This window comes from Choristoneura fumiferana, chromosome 21 (assembly GCF_025370935.1).
Source record: "Choristoneura fumiferana chromosome 21, NRCan_CFum_1, whole genome shotgun sequence".
Lineage (NCBI taxonomy): Eukaryota > Metazoa > Arthropoda > Insecta > Lepidoptera > Tortricidae > Choristoneura > Choristoneura fumiferana.
In genome coordinates, this window is record NC_133492.1 from 8,996,595 (window position 1) to 9,022,777 (window position 26,183).

The 26,183-nt window shown below is 35.5% G+C and overlaps 2 protein-coding genes across 2 annotated transcripts; both read right to left on the bottom strand.

Annotated features, from left to right (window-relative positions):
• Window positions 1-2,463: 2,463 nt before the first annotated feature.
• Window positions 2,464-24,718, bottom strand: LOC141439611 (uncharacterized). Its single transcript, XM_074103899.1, has 3 exons — window positions 24,523-24,718; window positions 24,266-24,389; window positions 2,464-2,551 (listed from the first exon to the last, which is right to left on the bottom strand). Exons 1-3 carry the CDS (start codon window positions 24,709-24,711, stop codon window positions 2,541-2,543), a joined length of 324 nt encoding a protein of 107 aa, XP_073960000.1. The 5' UTR covers window positions 24,712-24,718; the 3' UTR covers window positions 2,464-2,540.
• LOC141439983 (uncharacterized) lies at window positions 24,719-25,926 on the bottom strand. The gene is made up of 2 exons (XM_074104443.1): window positions 24,820-25,926; window positions 24,719-24,733 (listed from the first exon to the last, which is right to left on the bottom strand). Exons 1-2 carry the CDS (start codon window positions 25,924-25,926, stop codon window positions 24,719-24,721), a joined length of 1,122 nt encoding a protein of 373 aa, XP_073960544.1.
• Between the last annotated feature and the right edge of the window lie 257 nt (window positions 25,927-26,183).

Below are 26,183 nucleotides of genomic sequence, written 5' to 3' on the forward strand. Positions count from 1 at the left end.
TTAAATATGTTTTAATCTAAACTTTGTTTCCACGCCCGTAATAACAGACTTTCAAAACCATACTTAAAAACCTCACGCAACAGTGCGCCATCTAGTGAGACAAAAAATGATAGCCCTCATTGAAGCGTGATCGATGCATATTAAATATATTGACCCGGATAACTCACGTCTTAAATCGAGTTTAGCTCGACATGTTTCGGGCTAGTCCGTAACCCTTTGTCTTCGGAGCAACACGACTCAGCGGCTGCTGCTGTTAGCAACACGCGCGCGCACTATGCGCGTTGTATCGCGCGAGCAATTAATATGAGTGGGTCTCAAGGTAGTTTCATATTTTGATGCAGTCTTTTGTGGATGAATTCACGTTCTTAACACGTGATTAATATACACAGATGACTTTCATGTGCGACAGATTACCTTGTGTCTAACTTAAAGGTGCTTCAACTGCATGGAGATCATTGGAGGTCCTGCAATTAACAATGACTACGTTTCTCTTGTGGTCGCCGAACACTAAAATCAAATTAGCCGATTCCCTTTGACGAGCGGCTTGTTTGCCGAAGTCCTCCGCTAAACCGGGTAAATTGTGGTGTTATTTGTTGTGTACAAAGACTTTGTTCGCTTAACTTTTCGTTTGTAACGTCAATTTTCCGGGCAAATACTAGTTCAAGAATTAAATGTATGTTAAACACAAGTACAGTGATGGTAAGTATCAGTCTCAGAAACTCTCTGTTTGAGTATTTAATTATCTCGAAATGAGCATTCCGCAGTATCAATTACGTGGCGCGACTAAATTGTGATGAAATTTTGGTTATGTTAATTAAGCTAGCTTTAAAACTTTGAAGCTCACAGATTAACATTTACAATTTTATTTTGTTTACAGGTAAGACTCTTAAATTAGAAAGATGGGTTATTATTTTGGAATCTTTGTTGGGGTTGAGTTTAAATTCTGATAATTGAAAACCTAATAACAAAAAAAAATTGCACAATTGCGCAAGATGAATTTTGAATGAATGATGAATTTTAGTCTCCGTATCATTTTAGCTCATTAAGGAAATACGACAATTAGTTGTTTGGCAAATGAAACTTAAAATAATTGATTAAATTGTTAATTTTTTAAGTAAAACTAACAAAATCGTGTTGAATATATTTTTCTTAATTTAATTACAGATAATACCACATCAAATATTTAGTTCTTACGCTCAATATGAAGTGAAAATTATGCACTGAATTTGCCTCAATGTTAGTTTTAAGGCGGTGCATTATTAGGCGAATGTATTGAATGAAGTTGTGACTTACCTGTAAGGCAAGCGCAAGCGACGTGTAACTTGCGAACTTGCAAGCGCACAACTTCGACCAAACAGTAAATTAAGATTAGAAGTAACCTGCTGCTTGGAACTTGCCGGAAAATATTTGCCGTCTACAAAGCGGGTGTTTCTTGGCGGGCGCTTTGTAAACTATTCGGTTTTAAGATAAGGATCGGATTCCAAGAAATGTAGTTTCATATTGATGCTTTTAAAGTTTCGCTTTAGTTAGAAAAAGAAATAAGTATAACGTTTTATTTCCTTTTAAATAATTCATGTTTCTGCCTGCGTGCTATGCCGTGAAGCTCGTTGGATTTTGTTTAGGTTTATCAATAGACACAGTCAGCTACATCAAGCCCGTCTGTCCCACTAGTCCCATTGAGTAGTCCCATCATGGGACTACTGAGAGGATTACGTCTTAGTCTTAAAAAAAACTTACGGTTTAAAAAAAAAACACTTTTTCTTGACTACGTTTCCTGTTTCTTTTTGCGGTTTAAAGTTTTTTGTATTAATTAACATTAATCCCACTAATATTATAAATGTAAAAATTTGTAAGTCTGTTTGTTTTTTGTTTGTTACCTCATCACGTCTTAACCGCTAAGCACTATAATTTGAAATCTCTATAAGTTTAACTGACCTAATTCCTGTGACATATTGCTTCGATAACTTATATGAAACATTCCTAGAGGGTAAATCAATAGATCTTCAAAGTAATTTCAGAGACAATTAATTTAATTGTATTCAATTTATACGCAAGGCGATATACTTAATTGAATGAGTTTGTTATTAAGTTGGATAGCAATGTTATCATATAAACTCCTTTGCGTCTAACACAGGGTTTGTTAGCGATGGTTAAGTTTGATAATAAATCTCTTTGATTCACTGCCGTGCGCGATCCCAAACCTCGATGTTATTGGAGATGCGTGCAACAATAATATTTTATAGATCACAATAACATCCTTTACTTAATGTAGTACCTAAATCCTCAATTTAATAGTGCGCTACTTGTAGGTACTATATTACTCAAGTCTGTGCCTGTAGGTAAAGTGTTTAAAGAATACTTATTACTTGAAAATAATGATGATCAGGTAAAGTGGTAATTCGGTTTATTTTTATTTTTTTGTCAGTGTAAGGTACTCATTTTACTCTCGTGTGAACTACACAGCCCAAGCCCTCTCATTCTAAGAGGAGGCCTGTGTCCAGCAGTGGCACATTATAGGTTGGGGTGATGATGACTGGAGGCTAGTTTTTATCTAGAAAGAAAAAGAAAAAATAATGTTACATTTTAACAGATCAAGAATATAAATAACAATTAAAAACTAGAAAGAAACTTAATCAACTAGAGAGTTTTAAGTAAATATAAAATTAATTAATGACCCAAAAAATTATAGTAAATCGCAGCCTCGAAACTCTGTGCGTTTTTAGCAAATTTTATATTCGATGAATGGCAAAGTTGCAGTTTTGCATAAGGTCATACATATGCATGAAGAGCTATGACAGGCATGGAGGCGCCCGGTGCATGTTAATTCAATGGGCGAATTGCTGGGCAGAAATAACACAGTAGAAAACAGAGTTGTCACAAATCCGTTTTATATTTACAACATGATGACTAATTTCTCGGTTCCCTGGTTACGTAAAATTTTAATGCATTCGGAATTAAAACGCATTGTATTGTATAATTTCCTCGTTTACTGTACGATTTATGACATTTTAATGTACTTGAAGATATTTATTTTATTAGGGTATTTAAAGCAATTGGTTTAAAGGCCATAAATTAGTAGTGAAGGAAGAAAGTCTTAAACGATCAAAAATGTTTCAATTTTTACAAATTATTTTATACGTAGTCATAAAAGAAAGAAAGAAAATGCGTTTATTACCCACAATTAGGTATATTACACAAGAACTACGTTAACTAATTAACTATATGCGGGTTCTATATTATGTAAATGTTGCCCCCTAACATTTTAAAAGCGAAAGTATGTTTGTAGATGTGTGTGTGAGTGTGTTTGTTTGTTACTTTTTCAAGCAGAAACAGTAGGACGGATTCGCAGGAATAAAGCATCTTTTCCGTAGGATAGTGTATATGTTAGTAGATAAATAATAAAACCTTTTCTTAGATTCGAAAGAGAGCTGTGTGTATTTATTTAAAATCGCGCTATCAATCGTTTGTCATTACAAATGATTATTCTGTTAATTAAATACTAAGAGAAAAGAGGCGGTATATGAGTTTACCGTGAACAAAGTCACGGGCAAAGCTATACTTCTATAAGAAACCTTTACGCTTTCATTTCAACCTGATACGTTTACGCGTTTCTAAAAAAAAAAAACATTTTTGGTCAACAGTCAAACAGACAACGAAGTAGGTAATCGTATAAAGGTTCATATTTTTCTCCTGAAGTACATAACTCTAAAATACGAGGTACTTGAGTAATAAGAAGAAAGTAACTATACCTAACAGTTTTTTCGAGTGTATCTGTTCTCGACTAGGTACTTCACTCCATACTTTAGCGGTAAATGGCTCCTCCACAATGAAAATACGATGCGTTGTGTGTAGAACTAAATTCATACTCCCCCAAATAAATAAAATAAGGAAGTAAACGGGTCGGAGTTGCTAAAATACACGAGGTTTATGTATTGTTTTTTCATTTCGCCCGAAACTATCCTATGCAAATCTTGTTGGGTACGAATAAAGGTTTCGCTTTCATTTCAAACTAACGGTTTATTCGTTTGATAACTAATTTTTGCGAAACTTGTAAATTGAAATAAAACCGTTATTTCCCAACTTCAGTAACGGCAGTGTAAAAAGTTGCCAGATATCTACTCTTTAATGATTAACCACTGTGAATGATTCAGGTTTGCCACATGTCACTGACAGTGTCTTTGTGTCATCTACTACAACTTAGGGCACGGCTATTACACGGGTGTGAGAGTGCCAATATTTTTGCAGCCAAGAATGGCTCCATTTGTAACATGCATGCCATCACATCACAGCCCTTTATTTAGGTAAATGCAGAACAGTCATGGTCGAAATCGCCTTGAATGACATCATTGCGACATTGAATCAAGAAAAAAAAAACTGACTTAGTATAGGGAAGTATATTTACTTCAAATTTATAATTATTGGACCAAACGTACCTAAAGGTACCCTCCCAAACAAAAGCTTTTCCAAACTGTTGTTTTCCAAAAGACCTATCCAACGATACCCCACACTATAGGGTTGGATGAGAAAAAAAAATCACCCCCACTTTACGTCTATGGGAGGTAGGTACCCTAAAAAAAATATTTTTGAATTTTTAATTGTACCATTTTGTCGGCATAGTTAACTTATATATCCGTGCAAAATTACAGCTTTCTAGCATTGAAACCTGAGCAAAGTCGCGGAGAGTCAGACAGACAGACATGGCGAAACTATAAGGGTTCCGTTTTTGCCATTTTGGCTCCGGAACCCTAAAAATAGAAAAGGTCCTTATCGTAACAAGACACACTACACAAAAAGTTTCTTTTGATAAGTTTCTAGTCGATAGCCAACATATTCTCAGTCAATTGTTTATAGTGTCTCTGTTTGTTTTTTCTATCTATCCTTGCCAGCGTAGTTGTTTATCGTCCTAAGTTTCGTACCTCCGAATTTTCTTGTTAGTGAACACCTTTTTTATACCGAATTGTTCACAATTTCCTTGTCTTCCGGCAGTCGGAACTCTGTATAAAGGTGTTACGTACAATATGGCAGGGATTTTCCTTATACGTTTAGTATGAAATTACGTATTTACTTTGCAGCTTCAAAGAAAATCGTCTTATAATTATACCGGGTATGGCCTGTAATATGAGCAAATAATTAAAACATAGATCATACTCCCCAAACTGAACAACATTTGTTCAGCGACTTTTAAAAATAAAAGTTTTTTATTACACTTTTAAGTTTATTCGAAGAAGCAATGTAAAGAAAAATGCTTGATGTTTGTAGCGTGACAGGCGACGTCAGTTGGGTTCTAGGATAGCGAACATATTAGTATTTAATTTCTATCAAAAAAGGAAAATTCAAAGACTCCATTATTTTAAAAGTCGCTGAACTAATGTTGTTCAGTTTGACGAGGACGATCTATGTTTTAATTGTTTGCTCGTATTACAGGCCACACCCGGTATAATAGGCAAACAAAGACACGTTTTAATTGCATGTCGGTAAATATTGTAAATGTCATTTAAAAAAATCTAAATAAATAGGAGCTCAAACGCGGAATTTAATAAAGCGTCTAATCCGTCTTATCTAAAAAGAGTGACAAAACACCTGTAAACATATATTTTTGCTCCTTTTTGCGGTTTACCGTTATTGATGCTCCTGCAAGTATATTTTACTTATTTATAAAATATTGTGCTTTATTATATAGAACGGCTTACGAAGCTTCCGTAAAAATCGGAAATATAATCCAAATGGGGTCGTCCCTTGATATAGAGGATGCTCCAATTACCAAACAGGATGTTGTTTATTTTCTGAACCCCACTCCATACATAACACGAGCGCTACGTCACCTCTTGCTTTGTTTATTTTGTTTCAAAATTCTATTGAACCGATGACGCCAAGCCAAAACTCCGTGAAAACAACTTTATTCGGATACTTCCGGAGGTAGTAGGTATAAAGTCTTGGGAAACTGGCTCTAGTTGAATGTTATAAACCTTCGCACAATTACGCCCGATTTAACAAAATTATTTTTAGACATCACCTGACCCTTGGAGTGGCAAGCGTCCGGGTCCCGGCACACCCTTGTTTGGCAGGCGACCGGCTCCCGGCACGCTGTCACAAACCCTTGAGTGGCAAGCGACCGGCTCCCGGTCGTTGGCGGGTGACGTATTTCACTAACAAATATAAACTGGTAGACCTATATCTCGCTTGGTTATTCTTGCAGAATGCGTTCATAAATAGACAAGGATGGCATTTATTAACGGCCGCGACAACACTACGGAAGAAATTTCGTTCTTATCGTTTACTCAAGTTTCACTGTGTGGCCGCTGCCGTGCGCTGGTATTTTTGGAAACCTCGTATTATACTATTATTTGATATTGAAAGACTATAAAAGGGCTTTGTTTCGTTAATAAATTAATATTTTACGAAATAAATCAGTGTTTCCTACAGGTAATTGTTTTATTTTGTAATTATAGTTATTTAATACATGACTGAGAAAAATTTGGTTATCAGATATTTGATAATGAATAATAAAGTTCACAGAAATTGAAGGTCATTCATTGTTATTTAATTAGATATGCCATTTTATGCTAAACTATCACTGTAAGGCTTATCTATAAAATTAAAGTAGTTTTTTTTTTTGGTGATATTTTTAATAAAATTCGCGAATTCGCGAAATTAATTCGTAGGTGTCTCTGCAGTCAAGAAAGATTTTTTCAAAATGGCCGCGCCGCTTGACAGTAAATTTTAAATATGGCGCTGTCATTCCACAGGCTACGAAGTTCACAAAGTCGTGTGCGTAGCACAGCGTATGGATGTAAATGACGTAGCAACGAGGAAATCTGCTATATTAGGTTGTTGACAAATGAGCGTGCCTCTGGCCCCGACAGCGCTGCGGTTGGGAACAGTTTCCTCTAAATTATGTATCGAATCCTGGGATTCAAGCATGCGGCAGGCTTCTTCTATTACGAAAGAATTCTGTTCTATTCTTTAGTGAGTAATATAATGGTAAATCCGCGGTGATAAGGCGAGAGAGCTCGTCCATCAGAAAAGTTGCTAGAACAAACTAAAAAGGTTTCGCTACCATAAAAGGTAAACTGAAGTCTTAAGTGAGTTAACAGTTCTAACTGTAACTAATGTAATGGGTTGATCGTACTGAGTGAATATTAAATAATAACTGAATGGGCAGCATGATAATTAGAGAGTAGGTAGCGAAACCTCTATGTAGATACTTGTGTTCTCTGTACTGTTTACTGTATTGGTGTGCAATAAAGACTTATTGTATTGTATTGTAGGTAGGTATGTAAGAGGAGAAAATTCGCATACGTTTTAAAAGTATAATAATACGCAAAGTAATCTATCAAAAATTATACGACTGTTAATTTTCTTAATCAGCAAAGAAAAGAGAAGAAACTTTCATCGAAATATGTTATTTTCTAAAATAGATATGACTACTGTGCAATTTTTATTTGTTTCAATAATCGTATTATTACTTAAGCTCCCGTTGTACTTGTTTCCTTTGTGATGAGTATTTGCCAATAGAAAAAAAACAATATATTTTTTTAAAAAGGTAAAATGAATATAGTCCAGAAACGAGAAAATTAGAGCGTAATTGTAACCTAGTTTTCAGAAACTCAAATACTTCACAGATTATAGCGCTGAGAGTGATAGTTATGTTGCAGTATTTTAAAAAGACGTCTAGCGCCGAGTTCCAGTCCGTGTTGCCAAGTCTCTCGTAAACAAAAGAAACAGAGTGAGTTCGCTTTCACGTCATAACACTAATAAATATGCAGTAGGCCTTGTAAGCAGTTATTGCATTTTTGTCATCATCTACAACATACATATTAACCGGATAAGTTTCACCTCTACTATCGGATATAACAGCTCTTACCTAATATTCTCCGCGATGATTCGTGATGATGATGATGTTTTAAGCAACCAGCTGCTAATGGTTTGTCGTAACTTTGCTGGTCTACTAAAACTTTGCCTGCCGGTACTAATTGTTATAAAAGTTCACAGAGAAAATTGACTTTTGCTACTGCGCAGCACTTGTTCTGTGTCATCACTATGGGATTATCTTATAAGTTATTACTTAAAGCACTTGATGCTCACATTATATTTGATTGTTTTACGCGCCCCGCAGCACAATTGTTGTTTCAACTGTGTTATTGCTATAGCACAAAGGACTAGGTACTTCCATTGTCTGGTACAATACAACACAAAAACGTTTTTGAATAGAATTATAAAAAAAGTCTCATTTGGAGTCAAGTCAATGACTCAATCCAATGACTACACTATTTTGATCTTGCTTCTCTGCTTTACTATAACTACTTTACTTGTGCGACATATATAGATTTACACGACATATATGAGACATATGCTTAGATTTAAGTATATTCTTGTTTTGCTTTTAATTATTATTATTGAATTGAACTCTAATTTGTCATTCTAGATTCTATTTTTAATTTTTGGCTGACAATATTGTAATATGATTTAATGAACTAAAAGAATTTCCTTGCTCACCCGCGACCTTACGATAGCTAAGCTTATGCAAAATATGTGTGTTCATGCAGTTCCTCCACCTCCACACTGTAAGAACACACACAAATCACACAAACCCATCTATCACCACCACCACACTACACTGACGCGTTTCGAACTCAACCAGAGCTTATCTTCAGAGTGACACAACCGTACACCATGCTACCAGTTGTTAGACTAACGAACCACAACCACCGTTTTAACTTGTCACTGTAACTCCCCAAGTACCCACGTATATTTTATGAAACAAAACAAAAGTACCCACAAATTATTAATAAAATTTTTAACCGTCCTTCAAAACTACCTTGATTTTTATTTATTTACTGTCAAGGCATGTTTTATTAACTACCATTGCTAAAATTAGATCCAAGCCGTAGCAAGGGAGATGAAACTAAATTTACCTGCTCATTAATAATAGACCCCATACAGTTGTATCTAATTATCTCCATGCATTCTAAAACATGGAGTCGAATCTAAAATATTTGGTTTAATCAACAATGTAAACGTTTGAATATTGTACCTAATTATATTCAATTCCGTTGTTATAATACCAGTATAGCTGCAAAAATTGCAACGGAGAGGGCTAAGAAACTTTGGTTAAATGAAGAGTCGCGTAGTTGGTTTCGTGTTAGAGATAATTTAGTTACATTTTAAAATTTTGCAGTCTAAGCTTACTTATAAATAACATAAAATTGAGTTCCTTTGTTTGGATGAAAAAGCCCGAATATTTGCTTCAGTGGACGCTCATAAAAAAGTATTTAACTCGACGTAAAAAGTTGCGTTGGCTTACGGGACGCCGATCACATTCTTTTTATTCTTTCAACAATAATAACCGGGAATCTAATAACGGTCATACTTTCTACCCTCGCGTTAAGAATCTTACTAATGTGGAATTTTCGGACGGTGAAAATAAATTGTTGGAAAAAGTTTTGAAGTATAATCTACCCACTAAATTAAATCAGAAAATAGTGGAAGGTTTGGCGGTAGATTCAGAAGTTGCAATTGTGAGTAACAGCGGTGATTTAGAGACAAAGGTTTTGGTGGCGAATACACTTAATAATACAAATATTACAAAGTGTGTTGCCAATGTAACGGAATTACGTTTTATGAGATCGTTCAACGCAAAGTGCATGACAATGATTTGGTTGTTTTAAAGGCTGATAAGGGTAATTGTATTGTTTTTTTGGAAAGAAGCCAATATAATCAAAAAGTTTTAGATGTTATTCAGGGAGATGGTTTCACAGTTTTACAAAAGGATCCTACAATAACGTTTCATAATGAATTAAAGAAGCTTGTTAAAGAATCTCAATTTACCTTTGAAACCGAACAACAAAAGAGTTTTGTTATACCTATGAATCCGCAGGCACCAATTCTGTATGGATTGCCTAAAATTCATAAGGATAATGTGCCAGTTCGTCCAGTTGTCTCATATGTGAGTGCTCCAGCATATAAATTGGCAAGGAAATTAATTAGTGTTATTCGTGTAAAATCTTCTTTTAACCCATCATACAGTTTGAAGAATAGTTCGGATTTAGTTAGCAAAATTAAAGATAACAGCATTCCGCCTAACGCAACATTGCTTTCTTTAGATGTAGATAGTTTATTTACTAATGCACCATATAGTGAGACAATAGTTATTCTTAAAAACCATTTGGGAAGGAAGCGTTTACATCCTGTGGAGGTTTGTGAATTAATTAATTTGGTAACTTTATGCATGAAGCAAAATTATTTCCGGTTTAATGGACAGTATTATTTACAGAGTGATGGTTTAGCAATGGGATCACCTTTGAGTCCATTAATGGCAGATATTTTTATGGATTACTTTGAAAATAGGTACATTGTGGGTAATAATAATATTGTGTATTATTATAGGTACGTTGAAAGAAGAAAGAAAGAAAAACATTTATTCGTGACATTTTTTACAAATAAAAGAAAAAGAAAAAAGGAAATAAATTTTGTCACGAAATGGTCCCAACTCAGCATGATGATTGCAGCGTTGATGATTTAATTCTGCGTTGGAGGGGAAGTATGAGATAGCTCGATTTGTTTGCGAATGGTTTAAATAACAAACATGTTAAAATAAAATTTTAAAAAAGAATTAGAAGAAAATTTTTCGTTAAACTTTTTAGATTTGTCAATTACTAGATTTAATAATAAACACCAATTAAAAATTTACCGAAAGCCTACGTACACAGATGCCGTGATACCAGCATCATCTAATCACCCGTGGCAGCATAAATTAACAGCTTTTCGTTATTATGTACATAGATTGTTAACAGTACCTCTTTCTAGGGAGCATTTTGATTTAGAGTTAAATACTATTTATCAGATAGCATTGTTGAATAGTTATACTAAATCAATGATCAATAGTTTGGTTCAGAAGAAGCAGGCACGGATAGTGAATAGCATGCTTTATGCCGTGTTACCATCGCAGTCTTCTAACAAATATAGGTGTAGCATTTCATACGTTGGTCGTTTGTCTGATAGAATTTGTGGTATTTTAAAATCAAACACTGTTAAGGTAGCCTTTAAGACTAACAACTCTTTGTACTCTAAACTTTGTAACCACAAAGAGAAGGTAGATAAAGGAACTAGATCGGGTGTATACAAGCTCACTTGTAATAACTACAGTAAAGTATATGTTGGTCAGACAGGTCGCAGTTTTAATGCTAGATTTAAAGAGCATGTTTCGGCATAATATAGGAATGAGCATCCTGATAAGTCGAATTTTGCCAAACATTTGTTGGAACTAAATCATTCTTTATCAGACTCAGATTCGTATGAAGTGTTACATTATTGTGGCAAGGGGTTTCGTCTCGATGTTTTAGAATGCATGGAGATAATTAGATACAGCTGTATGGGGTTTATTATTAATGAGCAGGTAAATTTAGTTTCATCTCCCTTGCTACGGCTTGGGTCTAATTTCAGCAATGGTAGTTAATAAAACATGCCTTGACATTAAATAAATAAAAATCAAGGAAGTTTTGAAGGACGGTTAAAAAAATTATTAATAATTTGTGGGTAGTTTTGCTTTGTTTCATAAAACGTATGTGGGTACTTGGAGAGTCACAGTGACAAGTTAAAACGGTGGTTGTGGTTCGTTAGTCTAACAACTGGTAGCATGATGTACGGTTGTGTCACTCTGAAGATGAGCTCTGGTTGAGTTCGAAACGCGTCTAGGATATTTTTTTAATCATTTGTTGAATTTGGATGAGTATTTAATTTTTTATTTTTTTTTACGAAATACGCTGGATGACGTCACAGTGAGACAGCCACGTTCCATTGCCTAGAAAACTTCAGGCCGTACATAACATAATCTGTGGCATTACAATTTGACAATAATTCAAGCATGGCTTAGGGTCCTAAATGAACCATGACAAATAATTTTATTTATTTCTCTTCTTTTAGCTTCGATTATTCCTATGTTTGTTTAATGGTAAATAGATATTTTTTATTAAAATCTGATATTTAAATTCTTTTGTATTTACTTGTAATGACGTCATTTAATAATTTAATTTGTAAAAATACATTGGAAATACTCGTATACATTTCGGGCTTTACGATAAATGACAACTATTAAAAGCCGGGTGCGCATCATGTGATTAAAGTTTTATCTTTGTCACTCTTTATTATTATTAGCAGGACAGCAACATTTCAAACTGTCAATTTGCTTAATAGTGTAGACCTGCTTTATAACTGGCTTTGTGACGGGACACTGCAAGGGTCAAATGAGGGTCATTACTTCAGCTTATCACGTTTTTAGAATCTGATTTCTGAAAACGCTTCACAAAGCCTATTTCTCCAAATGGTTTTCGTTTTATTATACTGTGTTGTTAAAAATTGGGACATCCCAATTGCTTGTTTGTTCGAGATGCTCTTAAACGCCATACAAAACCTGAATTTAATTCATAATATTAAATAATTATCCAATTATACGCGTGTTGATACGCGTGTTGTATGTGTGTTGATTTTACCACTATGTAACTATGTAAACGCATTTTTAGTTTACTTGATTACTTAATGTTTACTTAGTTCTCCAAAAAATGGCACTATGCGATGTGTGGCAATTAATTTACCGTGGTTAATTTTGTTATATTATTAAATCAATTATTCAATTAAATTTGTTGATATCCGTACCCCCTCTTCTAAAATTAGAGTTAATTTGGCAAAAATCTTTCCTCAGTGGCTTATTACTTAACTCAATCGAATATAGCGGTTACTCGCACTTGTAGGGGGTTGAATTGTAATACCCTTAAACCTGGCCGGGTATTTTCTCGACAGATTAGTAAAGTTTGCATCAAAATCCGTTCAGCCGTGATGCGCGCTCAAGTAAACAGATAAACAGACAAAAATTCTAAAAACTGTTGGAACGTGTTCTATATTATCACCAGCCAACTTTTTTTCGGATATCTTCCATGTACAGACTTAGATTTCGACCCCTTTCAGCTTTCATCTACTCGTACCAAATATAAAAAAATGACCTTGATTTTTGACCGTTTTCAAGAAAATTCAAATTTTAAGATTTTTTGAAAAATGTGTAATAATAATAAATATCACGGAACATTTCACACCAATTGACCTAGTCCCAAAGTAAGCTTAGCAAAGCTTGTGTTATGGGTACTAAGCAACGGATAAATATAATTATATAGATATAGACACATACTTAAATACATATTTAACACCCAAGACCCGAAAACAAACATTCGTATTTTTCATACAAATTACTGCCCCGACACGGGAATCGACCCCGGGACCTCAAGCTTCGTAGTCAGGTTCTCTAACCACTAGGTCATCTGGTCGTATATGTATACCTGCACTAAGATTTCTAGTTGTTATATTCGGAATTGATTATTTTTTCATTTATTTTTATTGAAAAAGAATCTTGAATAGTTGTGTTATCAGATGAAAAAAAGCATTTTGAAAAAAATATTGCAGTTTTTTTTATTTCAATATAAGTTTTGTCTCTTCATCTGAAATTTGGTCGAAAATTGATAAAAAAAATTACATGTCCTGTTTAGATTACCATATCCATTTAATGGACCTTAAAAAATTATAAATACTCTAATCAAAATACATTGACAAGAAAAAAAATTGTCATACTACTTACAGGACATCTTGTACATGAGGCGTACAAAAGTAGCGGCGGTGCACAGTGTGTAGAGCAGAGGCAAGGTAAAAATAGCGTAACAAGTTCGTTGATAGGATGCATAACGACTGAATTAATCAATTAGGTATAAGTACCTAGTTACTTGAGTCATGGTAAAGACTTCTATTACTAAATTTCTTAATTGCAAAATTTAAAACTTATCAGAAGAATAGCTATGTAGACATAAGCTAAGTGTTGTGTCATTCCCAGTAGTCGTTGACATCGGGCACATTGTCAGCCAATTAAAAAAAATTGAATACAACTGAAAATTTGCTCGATACTTTTCAAGCGCAACAAAAAATGTCTACAATACAATACAATACAAAGACTCTTTATTGTACACCAGAAATAGTAAGCGATACGGAAAACAGATACACAGAGAAAAAAATACAAGGCAAAAATACTAAGGTCTACTGAGCATAGAAAGTTTTTCTTTGATGCTACATCTGAAACATTATTTATTTCTAACAACCTCAATTCTGTATACATTCCATAACAATTTAACGTATAAAAACACTCATTAAAAGTATAAACTAGCACAGCATTTTGCTACTTAGCGTTATTAATTTAAAAGCGGGCCAGTCTCTAGATACCACTATAACATGGATATACACTAATTTACTCAGACTCGAGATCGCTTCCGCAAATGAGTTTCTTCGCCAAATTTGGGACGGTGTTTAAGCTTGAACTTTATTTATAGAGCAATTAACAGCACTCAACACCATTAGGTAAACTTTTTGTTTTTTTCAATGGCATGAATGAGATTTACTGTACAATGCTACGCGTTATTTTGGACATGGATCCGAAAACTTTAACAACATGTTTGTTCAATTTCTGCCTGTAAACTTGTCCTGATTTAAATTTACTATGGGAATAACGCCGCATTTAAATAATTTTTAGCCATGATGACGTAAAAGATTATTTTCTCGAAAATTTTTTACGAAGTTTCTTTACTTAATAAGCTTAAATTTGTCCAAAACCTTCAAACTTTCAATGTCAAACCTGTCCAACATAATTTCGTTAGCACTAATTAAAAGGTAATATTCATATTCCAGCTTTCCTTCACTATATAAAAAACAGAGTTTATTTCTACCTACCTATTCTCATTAAAAATATTGATGTCTTTGCAGTTATATAAATATAAGTATTATACTAATACTATTCACTATATGTCTAATTCTTTACAAAAGTTTATCTTAGGTACTATCTCTCGCGATGCTTTGATTTGCATTCCTGACTCTTTATATTACCTATAATCTTTTATTGTTTATACTCGCTAGATACCCATAATACTTTAACAGACACAATTTAAATGCTCTTCAAGAATCTGACTAAGTCCTATCCACTCGTTCGAAGTGAAGCCTTTCTAAATATGAAAACTTTTGCAAACTTCCCGAGGATTGCACCGTAACAATAACGCTCTCAAATATGAATTTAATTATTGAAAAAGCACTGCGTTTTAAACATATTCATGTGATTTAATTACGCTCTGGTACTGTAATTAATCAAATGATCATGCCGACGTAATAGTCGTCACGCCTCGTTAAGTTGTGTGCCGCGTTATAAGCAAATTAAATCTCGCGCCCGTACGCCGCGCCGCGAACCTCCTGCTCCTAATTTATTCATTCTTCAAATCAATAACGAATTTAGTTAGGGAATTAAGCAATATTCTTCAAACAAGTGGCTTTGATTGACTAACAAGCTGGGTCGGAAATGCGATATTTTAATTTAGATTCTGAAAATACTTATTGTGGCCTCAATTGAGTAGAAAAGTTATCTGTAAAACTTCTAAACACAAGAAATTAGTTGTCTTAAGATTATAAATTAATTTGCTCTATGATTTGTATCGCGTTTTTATAAATGTTAAAGAATGATTTTATAAAAGAGGATGATGACACACGTAGGTGGCTGATCTTTCGTACAAACCAAGACAAACCACATAGCTTCTACAGATGTCTGATTCAAATCATTATATCATGTGATTTCAAAGATATTTTTAAAGATAGGTAATATAGGTAAAAATAATTGCGAGAATAATCGAAAAGACATATCAAAAGATACAGGACTTTTTATCATTTGCTACGAGTAACCTTAGGTTTACTCCATAACGCAAAAAAACATTAGATAATTTTATATGACGACAATTATTTTCTTGTACCTACAGCAACAAATTACAAATGCTACTTTTAGAGGCTGTTGCACCATCCATTAATTAGTGTTAACTGACGGTTAAATGTGATGCCGTCTCCGTCTATTCGCACAAAACAAATAGAGACGGCATCACATTTAACCGTCAGTTAACACTCAATCAATGGATGGTGTAACAGCCCCTTAACGTCAGAAAAGCATGTTCAGGTTTTGAAAGATTAGATAATATATATTAAATATTTATTTTTATTATATATATATTTTTTTAAGTCATTAACATCTCGTCTTAGACGAATCTTGTTCCTGCTACTAAGCTAGATAAATGAATTTGTTTCTAGATCCCGCAAAGGACAATAGAACATTCGTTTTGCACCAGCGTGGCGTCACAACAAATCTTGCTAGATCTGCAACGTTCTAGAGTTGCGCCCGCTCGGTCTTTAAAGGGAGCGCTCCGATCTCGGTCAATCGGTCAAATGAACTAGTTCGGTCTTTTAGTTCCTTTAGCTCCGAGCGGCTCCGACCGAAACAGGGAAAGGGAAGGGAGCGAGTTTAGACTCGAATCGGTCATGAACTGAACTGGAAGCTAAAGATCGGAATGTTAAAAAATAAGAAGTATAATAAAAATATTACGTTGTAATCAGATAAAAACATCAAATATTTATTTGTTGTCGTAGTGTTTAGTTTCGTTTATTCGGGTTTCTAAGTATTGTTCTTTGGTATCATCAAACAAGCGGACAATTTAAAATGTAAAATAAATGCGTCTCTCTCGCACTTGAGCAATATACGCTTTGAAATACTATTTGTACTATTTGTCTCGTTCACATCGACCGAGCACCGCGCCATGCCGTCCGCTCCGCTCTTTACCTATTGGTTTCCTCGTTCACTCGCTTACTCCCAGCTCCTGCTCCGTTTTAGCTCCGGAGCCAAAGAAGCGCGGACCGAGACCGAGACCGATTAAGATCGTTTACGAGGAACTAGTTCTTTTTGGTCCGTGATGAGAATTCATTCTTTTTAGTTCTTAGTTCAGGACCGACTCAAGCCTACAACGTTCGCGTTAACGACCTCATTAGCCCCTCGAACGAATAGCTACTTTCTCACATGAACTTGTTTTTAGCAAAGGAAACTTCACAAAAGATCCGCTTACTACGTCAAAATAGGTCGTAACAAAAGAAGAAAATTTTCTTTTCTGCCGGATACGGAGAAATGAAATTTTATAAAGTGGATAAGGTTTTGCGCTATACGTATTGCATTTCCTACTTATTGATTCGCAAGGCAGCATTCGCGTGCGGTTGTGACATTTGATATTTTGTTTAGGTTTTCAAATTCTTTTGATGCATCAAATATTGCGTAACGGGGATGGAAGACTGAATAAACTGAATTTTGCCAATAACGTGCAGAAGATTATTTTCACATGATTTTTATAAGAATAATATATATTTGTTTAATACAAAATATGGGCTTGTATCTACTATTGCATACTTACACGTAACTTAAGTCAATGTGGATAAATTTATTCAAAAACAAAAGGGCTATTTTGGAACCATCCTATCAAAAGGATATAAATACAAAATTGGGTAGCAAGGATCAAAGTTCCTCCAACTGATCGGCTTTAAAGTTTAAAGGCTACTAATCAAGCTGAATATACCCAAAATGTTTGACCGCAAGTCACCCAACTTTCCACCCGAGAAGTGGAATTGTCCCGATCGAAATCTTGAAATATCACTGCAGGATTTGAGGAATTATTAAATTCCCTGAGGCGTGGAGGCCTGAAGCGAACCGGAACAAAAAGCGACGGAACCCTTGGCCGGTAAAATATTGCGATCAAAGTGGGCTCGCGGTCGCAAGAACAAAGGTAAAGGTTAGCCCTCACTTCCGCTCAAACTGTAGCCATGAAAATTCTATGTTATTGCCGTGCTTTATTATATGAAGATTGCTTTTGATACCTATTGATAGACTACATCATTTCGAAAGAGATTTATGATGTTGACTTTTTCAAGACGGCGTAGGTTGTTAAAAGGTGGTATCGGTTTTTAAGACATACGATATTGTGAAGCTTGTGAGATTTAATGAAGGCTTGGACAGAAATGTATCACTATACAGAGTGGCCCATTGATATTGGTCAGTGTGGGTAACTCTGAAATTATATGTAATACTAGCGTTTACCCGCGGCTTCGCACGCGTGAATCATTAGATGCAGCAGTTGAATTTCAATTCCGGGATTTTATTAAATTCTCGTGGAAATTCCCTAAAATTACATCGTGCTTTTCATTGACGTTAAATTAAAACACCCATGCCAAATTTCACGACTCTAAACCCAGCGGTTGTTAATTAGAGATTTTATCCGTATCCCGTGGGAATATCGGAATAAAAAGTATCCTATGTTTTAATCCAGATGTGCAGCTATTTACATACCAAATTTAAATTAAAACACCCATGCCAAATTTCACGACTCTAAACCCAGCGGTTATTAGTTCAAGATTTTATCCCTATCCCGTGGGAACATCGGGATAAATACTAGCCTATGTGTTATTCCAGACGTTCAGCTACCTACCCTATCCCGTGGTAATATCTGGATAAAAAATATCCTATGTTTTCCAGGTTATAAACTAACTTTTTGCCAAATTTCATCCAAATCCGTCCAGCCGTTTCATCGTAAAGAAGTAACAAACATTCTCACTCGCTCACTCATAAACTTTCACATTTATAAAATTATTAGGATGACATAGAAAGATCTATTTTACAGTCATCGATACCCTACTATCGATTGAAGTTTGAAAAAAAATACAGAAACAAAGCTCTTGTATTATGATAAATATAAATAAATAAGGAATACGAATGGGTTCCAAGAACTATGATTTTTGAATATATAAATGTAGCTTTGTTGTCACTAAAATCAATGACACCCATAGACAACTATTGGGGGAGAATAGACCTTAAGTGGTGACTACAAACCGGAAGACGAAGCGTTGGCAGGCCTCCCACTAGATGGACAAACGACATCGTGCCCAACCGGTGGATACAAGTGGCAAGAGTTTTCGTTCATCGTGGCGTCCTAAGGGGGAGGCCTTTGTTCAGCAGTTGACGTCTTCCGGCTGATGATGATGATGATGAGTTTTAGGAGAGATTTTTCTAGATCTCATAGTTTCAGAGTTACCCATAGTGACCCATCTAAATAAAACCACCCGGTATTGTGTGTAACAGTTATTTTATTATAGGGTTATCTTGGAAATATCGATTGGACGACATTATTTTAGTAACGCTCTGTACGGCACCTCATCCGTGGCCGCGGCCGTCGGCATGTGATTGATTTCGTTTCCCAATTCCGAACTAACTCGTACGAGATACCGACGTCGAGTTATTTCTCAGACCATTCGTTGTCAAGGAAATGCCAAGGAAATTAACTACTTTTGTTCTGTTGACTTAATAAGGCAACTAGTTGGTAAATTAAGGTGCTGACTCTTTAAAAAAACTTGATAGATGTTCTGAAGTATTTATTTTATTAATTGGAATGCACCAAAAAAAATAACCTATAGTTTTTATTTTATTTTTGGAAAGAATAGGATATTTTAACCCTTTACCAGGCCCCTTAGAACTAGCGTGTCTTCATACGTACTTTATATTCTGTTACAACCGTATTTAACGCCTTGTAAAAAATGTATTTACGAAAGTCGGAGATGTTCCTTTAAACCAGAAATAAAAATGTGGATTACACGGTTATCCCATCGCCTGTCTAAGTAATTAACTGTCATACTCGATTTTGTCTTATTATATTCTTGATCAGGCGAAGGGATATATTCCTCCCACATCTTATACTTCTGGGAAAGTCTTTAAAAGGAGATTTTACAGCTAGGTACATGAATTCGCTCTAGGTTGAACACAAAAACAGTTTTATTACTTACGCGAGTTTTTATAACACGACAAGACAATTTACCGGGCCATGGGAAGAATAGCTCCCGCACAGTTAAACTCTAATAAGGCCATGGAATAATGTCAACCCACATCCTAATTTTGGTCATACACAAAAATGCATGCATATTTAGCAATGTTTAAGATTACATTACCTTTCAACACTCAAAATCTATAAAATATCAAAAAATTGATCGATCTATGTACTTCTATTGCATAGAAATTAAAAAAGTGTTCCAATTTCTCCGTAGTTTACTGAAATTAGAGTTCAAGTGATTCTAAATGGCTGCCAAAGATATATTACGCGATTAAGAAGCGTGTTGTGAATGAAGATAATAAAATACTATTTTCAGGGATCGACAAAATATTTTGTAAGAGGTTTGGAGTTAAAACCTGACTACGGTAACCGATATAAGATGTGGGAGGAATATATCCCTTTTTCTGGTAAAGGGTTAAGATACCATTTTCATTGTTTTTGAATTTGGATGAGTATCTAATTTTTTATATATTTTTTTACGAAATACGCTGGATGACGTCACAGTGAGACAGCCACGTTCCATTGCCTTGAAAAATTCAGGTCGTACATAACATAATCTGTGGAATTACAATTTGACAATAATTCAAGCACGGTTTAGGGTCCTAAATGAACCATGACAAATAGTTTTTATTTATTACTCTTCTTTTAGCTTCGATTATTCTTGTTTGTTTAATGGTGTGACAGTAAATATATTTTTTTTTATTAAAATCTAATATTTAACTTCCTTTGTGCTAACTTGTAACATAGTAATTTAATAATTTAATTTGTAAATATACATTGGAAATACTCGTATACATTTCGGACTTTACGATAAATGACAAACTGTTTAAGGCCGGGTGCGCATCATGTGATTAAAGTTCTATCTTTGTCACTCTTTGCTATTATAAACAGGACAGCAACATTTCAAACTGTCAATTTGCTTAAGAGTGTAGACCTGCTTTAGAACTGCCTTTGTGACGAGAACACTGCAAGGGTCAAATGAGGGTCATTACTTAAATTTTGATTATTTAATTCAGTTAATCACATTTTTGGAATCTTATTTCTGAAAACGCTTCACAAAGCCTATTTCTCCAAATGGTTTGCGATTTATTATATGTTGTCAAAAATTGGGACATCCCAATTAAATAGACGTTTATTTTTGTTTTTTTTTTTTGTTTGCGGAATATCATCTTACATGACTGTAATGCTACTTTAACATCAAAGTGTTATCGAGGTGAGGAACGATGTTCGACGGCCGGATGGCCAAGTGGTTAGAGAACCTGACTACGAAGCTTGAGGTCCCGGGTAGAGTCCCGGCCGGGGCAGATATTTGTATGAATAATACGAATGTTTGTTCTCGGGTCTTGGATGTTTATATGTATATAAGTAATTGTATTTATCTATATAAGTACTCGTATGTTTATCCGTTGCCTAGTATTTATTTTTTGCTAAATATTTGTTTGCTAAATAGTTTGGGACGAGGTCAATTGGCATTGATAATGAACTAAAAGAATTTCCTTGCTCACCCGCGACCTTACGATGGCTAAGCTTATGCAAAATATGCGTGTTCAAGCAGTTCCTCCTCCTCCACACTGTAAGAACACACACAAATCACACAAACTCATCTATCACCACCACCACACTACACTGACGCGTTTCGAACTCAACCAGAGCTCATCTTCAGAGTGACACAACCGTACACCATGCTACCAGTTGTTAGACTAACGAACCACAACCACCGTTTTAATTTGTCACTGTAACTCCCCAAGTACCCACGTATATTTTATGAAACAAAACAAAACTACCCACAAATTATTAATAATTTTTTAACCGTCCTTCAAAACTACCTTGATTTTTATTTATTTACTGTCAAGGCATGTTTTATTAACTACCATTGCTGAAATTAGATCCAAGCCGTTAGCAAGGGAGGGGGTACGGTTGTGTCACTCTGAAGATGAGCTCTGGTTGAGTTCGAAACGCATCAGTGTAATGTGGTGGTGGTGCTAGATGGGTTTGTGTGATTTGTGTGTGTACTTACAGTGTGGAGGTGGAGGAACTGCATGAACACGCATATTTTGCATATGCTTGGCTATCGTAAGGTCGCGGGTGAGCAAGGAAATTATTTTAGTTCATTGATTATGGACCTCCGCAAAGTAACGCCTGATTCAATCAATTAATGTGGTCTAATAGTAGTAGTGGTAGTTTTAATGCTAGATTTAAAGAGCATGTTTCGGCATATAGGAATGAGCATCCTGATAAGTCGAATTTTGCCAAACATTTGTTGGAACTAAATCATTCTTTATCGGACTCAGATTCGTATGAAGTGTTACATTATTGTGGCAAGGGGTTTCGTCTCGATGTTTTAGAATGCATGGAGATAATTAGATACAACAGTATGGGGTCTATTATTAATGAGCAGGTAAATTTAGTTTCATCCCCCTTGCTACGGCTTGGATCTAATTTCAGCAATGGTAGTTAATAAAACATGCCTTGACAGTAAATAAATAAAAATCAAGGTAGTTTTGAAGGACGGTTAAAAATATTTATTAATAATTTGTGGGTAGTTTTGTTTTGTTTCATAAAACGTATGTGGGTACTTGGGGAGTTACAGTGACAAGTTAGAACGGTGGTTGTGGTTTGTTAGTCTAACAACTGGTAGCATGGTGTACGGTTGTGTCACTCTGAAGATGAGCTCTGTTTGAGTTCGAAACGCGTCAGTGTAGTGTGGTGGTGGTGATAGATGGGTTTGTGTGATTTGTGTGTGTTCTTACAGTGTGGAGGTGGAGGAACTGCATGAACACGCATATTTTGCATAAGCTTAGCTATCGTAAGGTCGCGGGTGAGCAAGTAAATTATTTTAGTTCATTAATGTGGTCTAATTCCAAAACCATTTCGAGGAATAGTTTTATTAAATCATTTTATAACATTTTTGTAAAAAAATACTAATTGATCATGTGTATATTTGCAAAATATCGTTTGACCTTTGTTTGACTTTCATCGTAAATAAACGTTATATAACTAATCCGCCTAATTTCTAACACTGCCAGGTGACACAATACACGACGTTTTTAAAATAATAGTTAAAACGCAACAAAAAACGTAGTTTTTAACGCCATGGCGAAATTCACCTATAATTCCGAAAACATCTAAAAAATAAATTGTTTTTAAAACCAATGCCACCATTCCTTCAAGTAGGTGTCTTAAATTCGCCTATTTTATGAAAAAAATATATAAAAATAAGCATTGTTTTTTTGAGACCAATGCCAATTTTTTTATCACCTGATATCAGCAACCTTGCTGTGCTAAACGAAATAACTTTTGAATAATATTTAAGTATTTATTAATAATTCCTATATGACGGTATCCGTACCTAGCGCACTCTCTATGTGAAAATACAGTTTTATGTGTTAGTGCACTTTAGAGCAACCATAAAGTGGCCTTAAGACCCACCAGTTAAGCTTGTGGAGCTCGCAGCTAAACAGAAATAATATGGCATGATGAAACTCTGCTTTTTATATTAGGTAAATAATTGCATTAGGTACGAGTACTAGTTTGTTTGCTGAGTACATATTATGAAGCGCATTTGAAACAAAATGAGTACCTAAATGTTAGTTAGTACATATTACGTACAATTTTGTTTACCTATCTAATTATGTATTTTTGATGAAGTGTAAAGATAAGATGGGTAAATAAATATTAGATTGTACAACAAGAGCACAAAACGAGCCATTTTACCCGAGACGTTCATATTTTTATTCGACTGGATGGCAAACGAGCAAGTGGGTCTCCTAATGGTAAGAGATAACCACCGCCCCTAGACACCTGCAACACCAGGGGGATTGCAGATGCGTTGCCAACCTAGAGGCCTAAGATGGGATACCTCAAGTGCCAGTTATTTCACCGGCTGTCTTACTCTTCACGCCGAAACACAACAGTGCAAGCACTAATAGACTTATACCTACCATTCCATCATCATCATCCCAGTCTATAAACGTCCCACTACTGGGCACAGGCCTCCTCTTAAAATGAGAGGGCTTGGGGTGTAGTTCCCACACAGGTCCAGTGCGGGTTAGGAACTTCACACACATCCTTGAATTGCTTCGCAGGTTTTTTCAGGTTTCTTCACGATATTTTCCTTCACTATAAAGATAGTGATAGTTTCAAATGTAATTTCGCACATGAATTTCGAAAAACTCACAGGTGCATGCCCGGTTTTCAATCCACATTCCTTTCCTTGAGAAGCTATAGGTCAAACCATTATGCTACTGTGAAAAAGCTGGATTTTACTCCATATTATTCCTTTTTTTCTCACTAATAATTGTCGCTAAGCAACTACAGATTTAAAAATGTACAAGGCATAGACACATGTCCGCAACAGTCCACGGCAAAAGTAAGCGGAAGCTTAAGAACATAAATACAAAATAATAAGATACATAACGAACTAAACATTTTGCCGAAAACTTAGTCCAATTAAATAGTTCAATATAATATAAGAATATCAAAACTTAATTAAGTCTTGAAGTCTTTGGACCTACTTGGCGGTCTCACGACTCGTCCAGAGCGTGTGGTAGTCATTGCCTTTAAACCCTTGTCAGAACGAAATAAGTCGTCAATTGTATTCTTTGTCACGTTTAGTCGGCGTTCGTAAGTTCCACAGATCTGAAATGTTAATGCGAGAAAGACAATGAACCATACTAGTTGTTGTATTAACTAACGAGCTGTAAATTCCCGTCAAAGGACCTTGAATTGTCCAGCCTATTTTGGTTTTGATTGCAGTCAAAGTACTACTTACATGAACGAATTCACCAGTCAACAATAAACTCGAAAAATCGGCACCTATCAATAGTTGAACGTAGTCAGGAGAGTCAGTCGTGTCAGTCAACATAATTTTACGTTTTAGTATATGTTGAATTATTTCATCAGACTTAATTTTCGGCAAAAATCTACAAATGTTTTTCTGTTCCACTGTTGATAATTTCATTTCAAAGTCATTTGTCAGACTTCTGACAAAAATTTCGTAAATTTGACGTTCTTCCGTATTTTCTTCTTTTCCGCCAAACAGACAGTGTGTTATAGACTCATTTCTCGCCGGCTTTAAGTTTAACTTCTCAACGAGGTCCTTGCGTACATACGACCTTTGTGCACCGCTATCTATGAGTGCACGCGCGCGAACGAACTTCTTGCTGTCGTTTGATACAACTTGCACGACTATTGTTTGCAATAAGGTGGTAGACTTCAACTCGCAGTGTAAATTATTGGATTTTTCAGGTTCTGTTTTGTTCTTGCAAGTACTTTGTTCGCTCATATCAGGACACATCAAAACCGAATGACGTTTTTTGCGAAACAGGCACTGAGGGAAGCTCTTGCATCGTTTAGCAGTATGATTAGACCTCAAACAGATTAAACACGCTTTCTTAGCTTTAATAAACTCTGTTCTCTGTTCGAGTGTAATTTTCGCTGCTTTATGACACTCTGCAGTGCAGTGCGTGTCCTTGTCGCACCAGATACACACAGGAGATATACTTTTGTGGTTCTCTGGTTTTATTTCGGCGACAAAACAGCATGTAGGTACTTTAGGATCAGTTATGGAGTTATGAGTAGTACCTTGATGAGCCAACTGGATTCTCTCTTCTGATTCCACTTTTAATCTGAGGAAATCGACGAGTCTTGACAAATCATTGTTAATTTTGTTATCAGCAGCTCGGTACCGGTTCCATGCCCTAAGTATTTCATCTGGTAAGGCAGACTCTACCATCGGAAACAGAATAGACGCGTACTTATCTTTTGTGACACCTAAAGTTTCGAGTGCTTGTAAATGTGTTTGTAGGCTGTCATATAGCGCCGGTAGCTCCTTGGCATTAGATGGGCGTTGCCCTTTTTCTTGCATTAATGCTAGTAGTCCTCTTACATAAGTCTCTATCAAGACGTCGTCTCGCGCAACTCTAGACTTGAGAGATTCTAAGGCCTTCTTGTAGTTCTTACCGCTGGGTGGGTAGCTCTCCACAAGCTGCCTGGCGTTAGAGTGAGGTTCCATAGATTGGAGCAGGTATTGGAACTTGTCAGAATCGTTGATGTCTGGATCTTCATCGATTTTCATAAACTGTCCCCAGAACAGCAACCACTTCTTTACTTCTCCATTGAATTTTGTTATTTCTATGTTCGGTATCCTCACCTTACGCTCTTGCGAACGTTTCATCGTAGACTTTGCAGACTTTAGTGAGCTAGCATCGTCGGAATCTTTCTTGGATTTGCTCAAGTTTTGATATTTGGCCTTTAGCTTTGACCATCGTGCTTTATATTGTGCAGCTCTATCTTGGTCGTGTTCGTATACTGTCCCATCGAAGTCCTCACTCTCGCACTAAAGATCCCTTAAAGATATTTCGCAAGCAAACAGCTCTTCTGCGCAATCAGACAGCCTGCAAAATTCACCCTCCACACAAGAAATGGTATCCT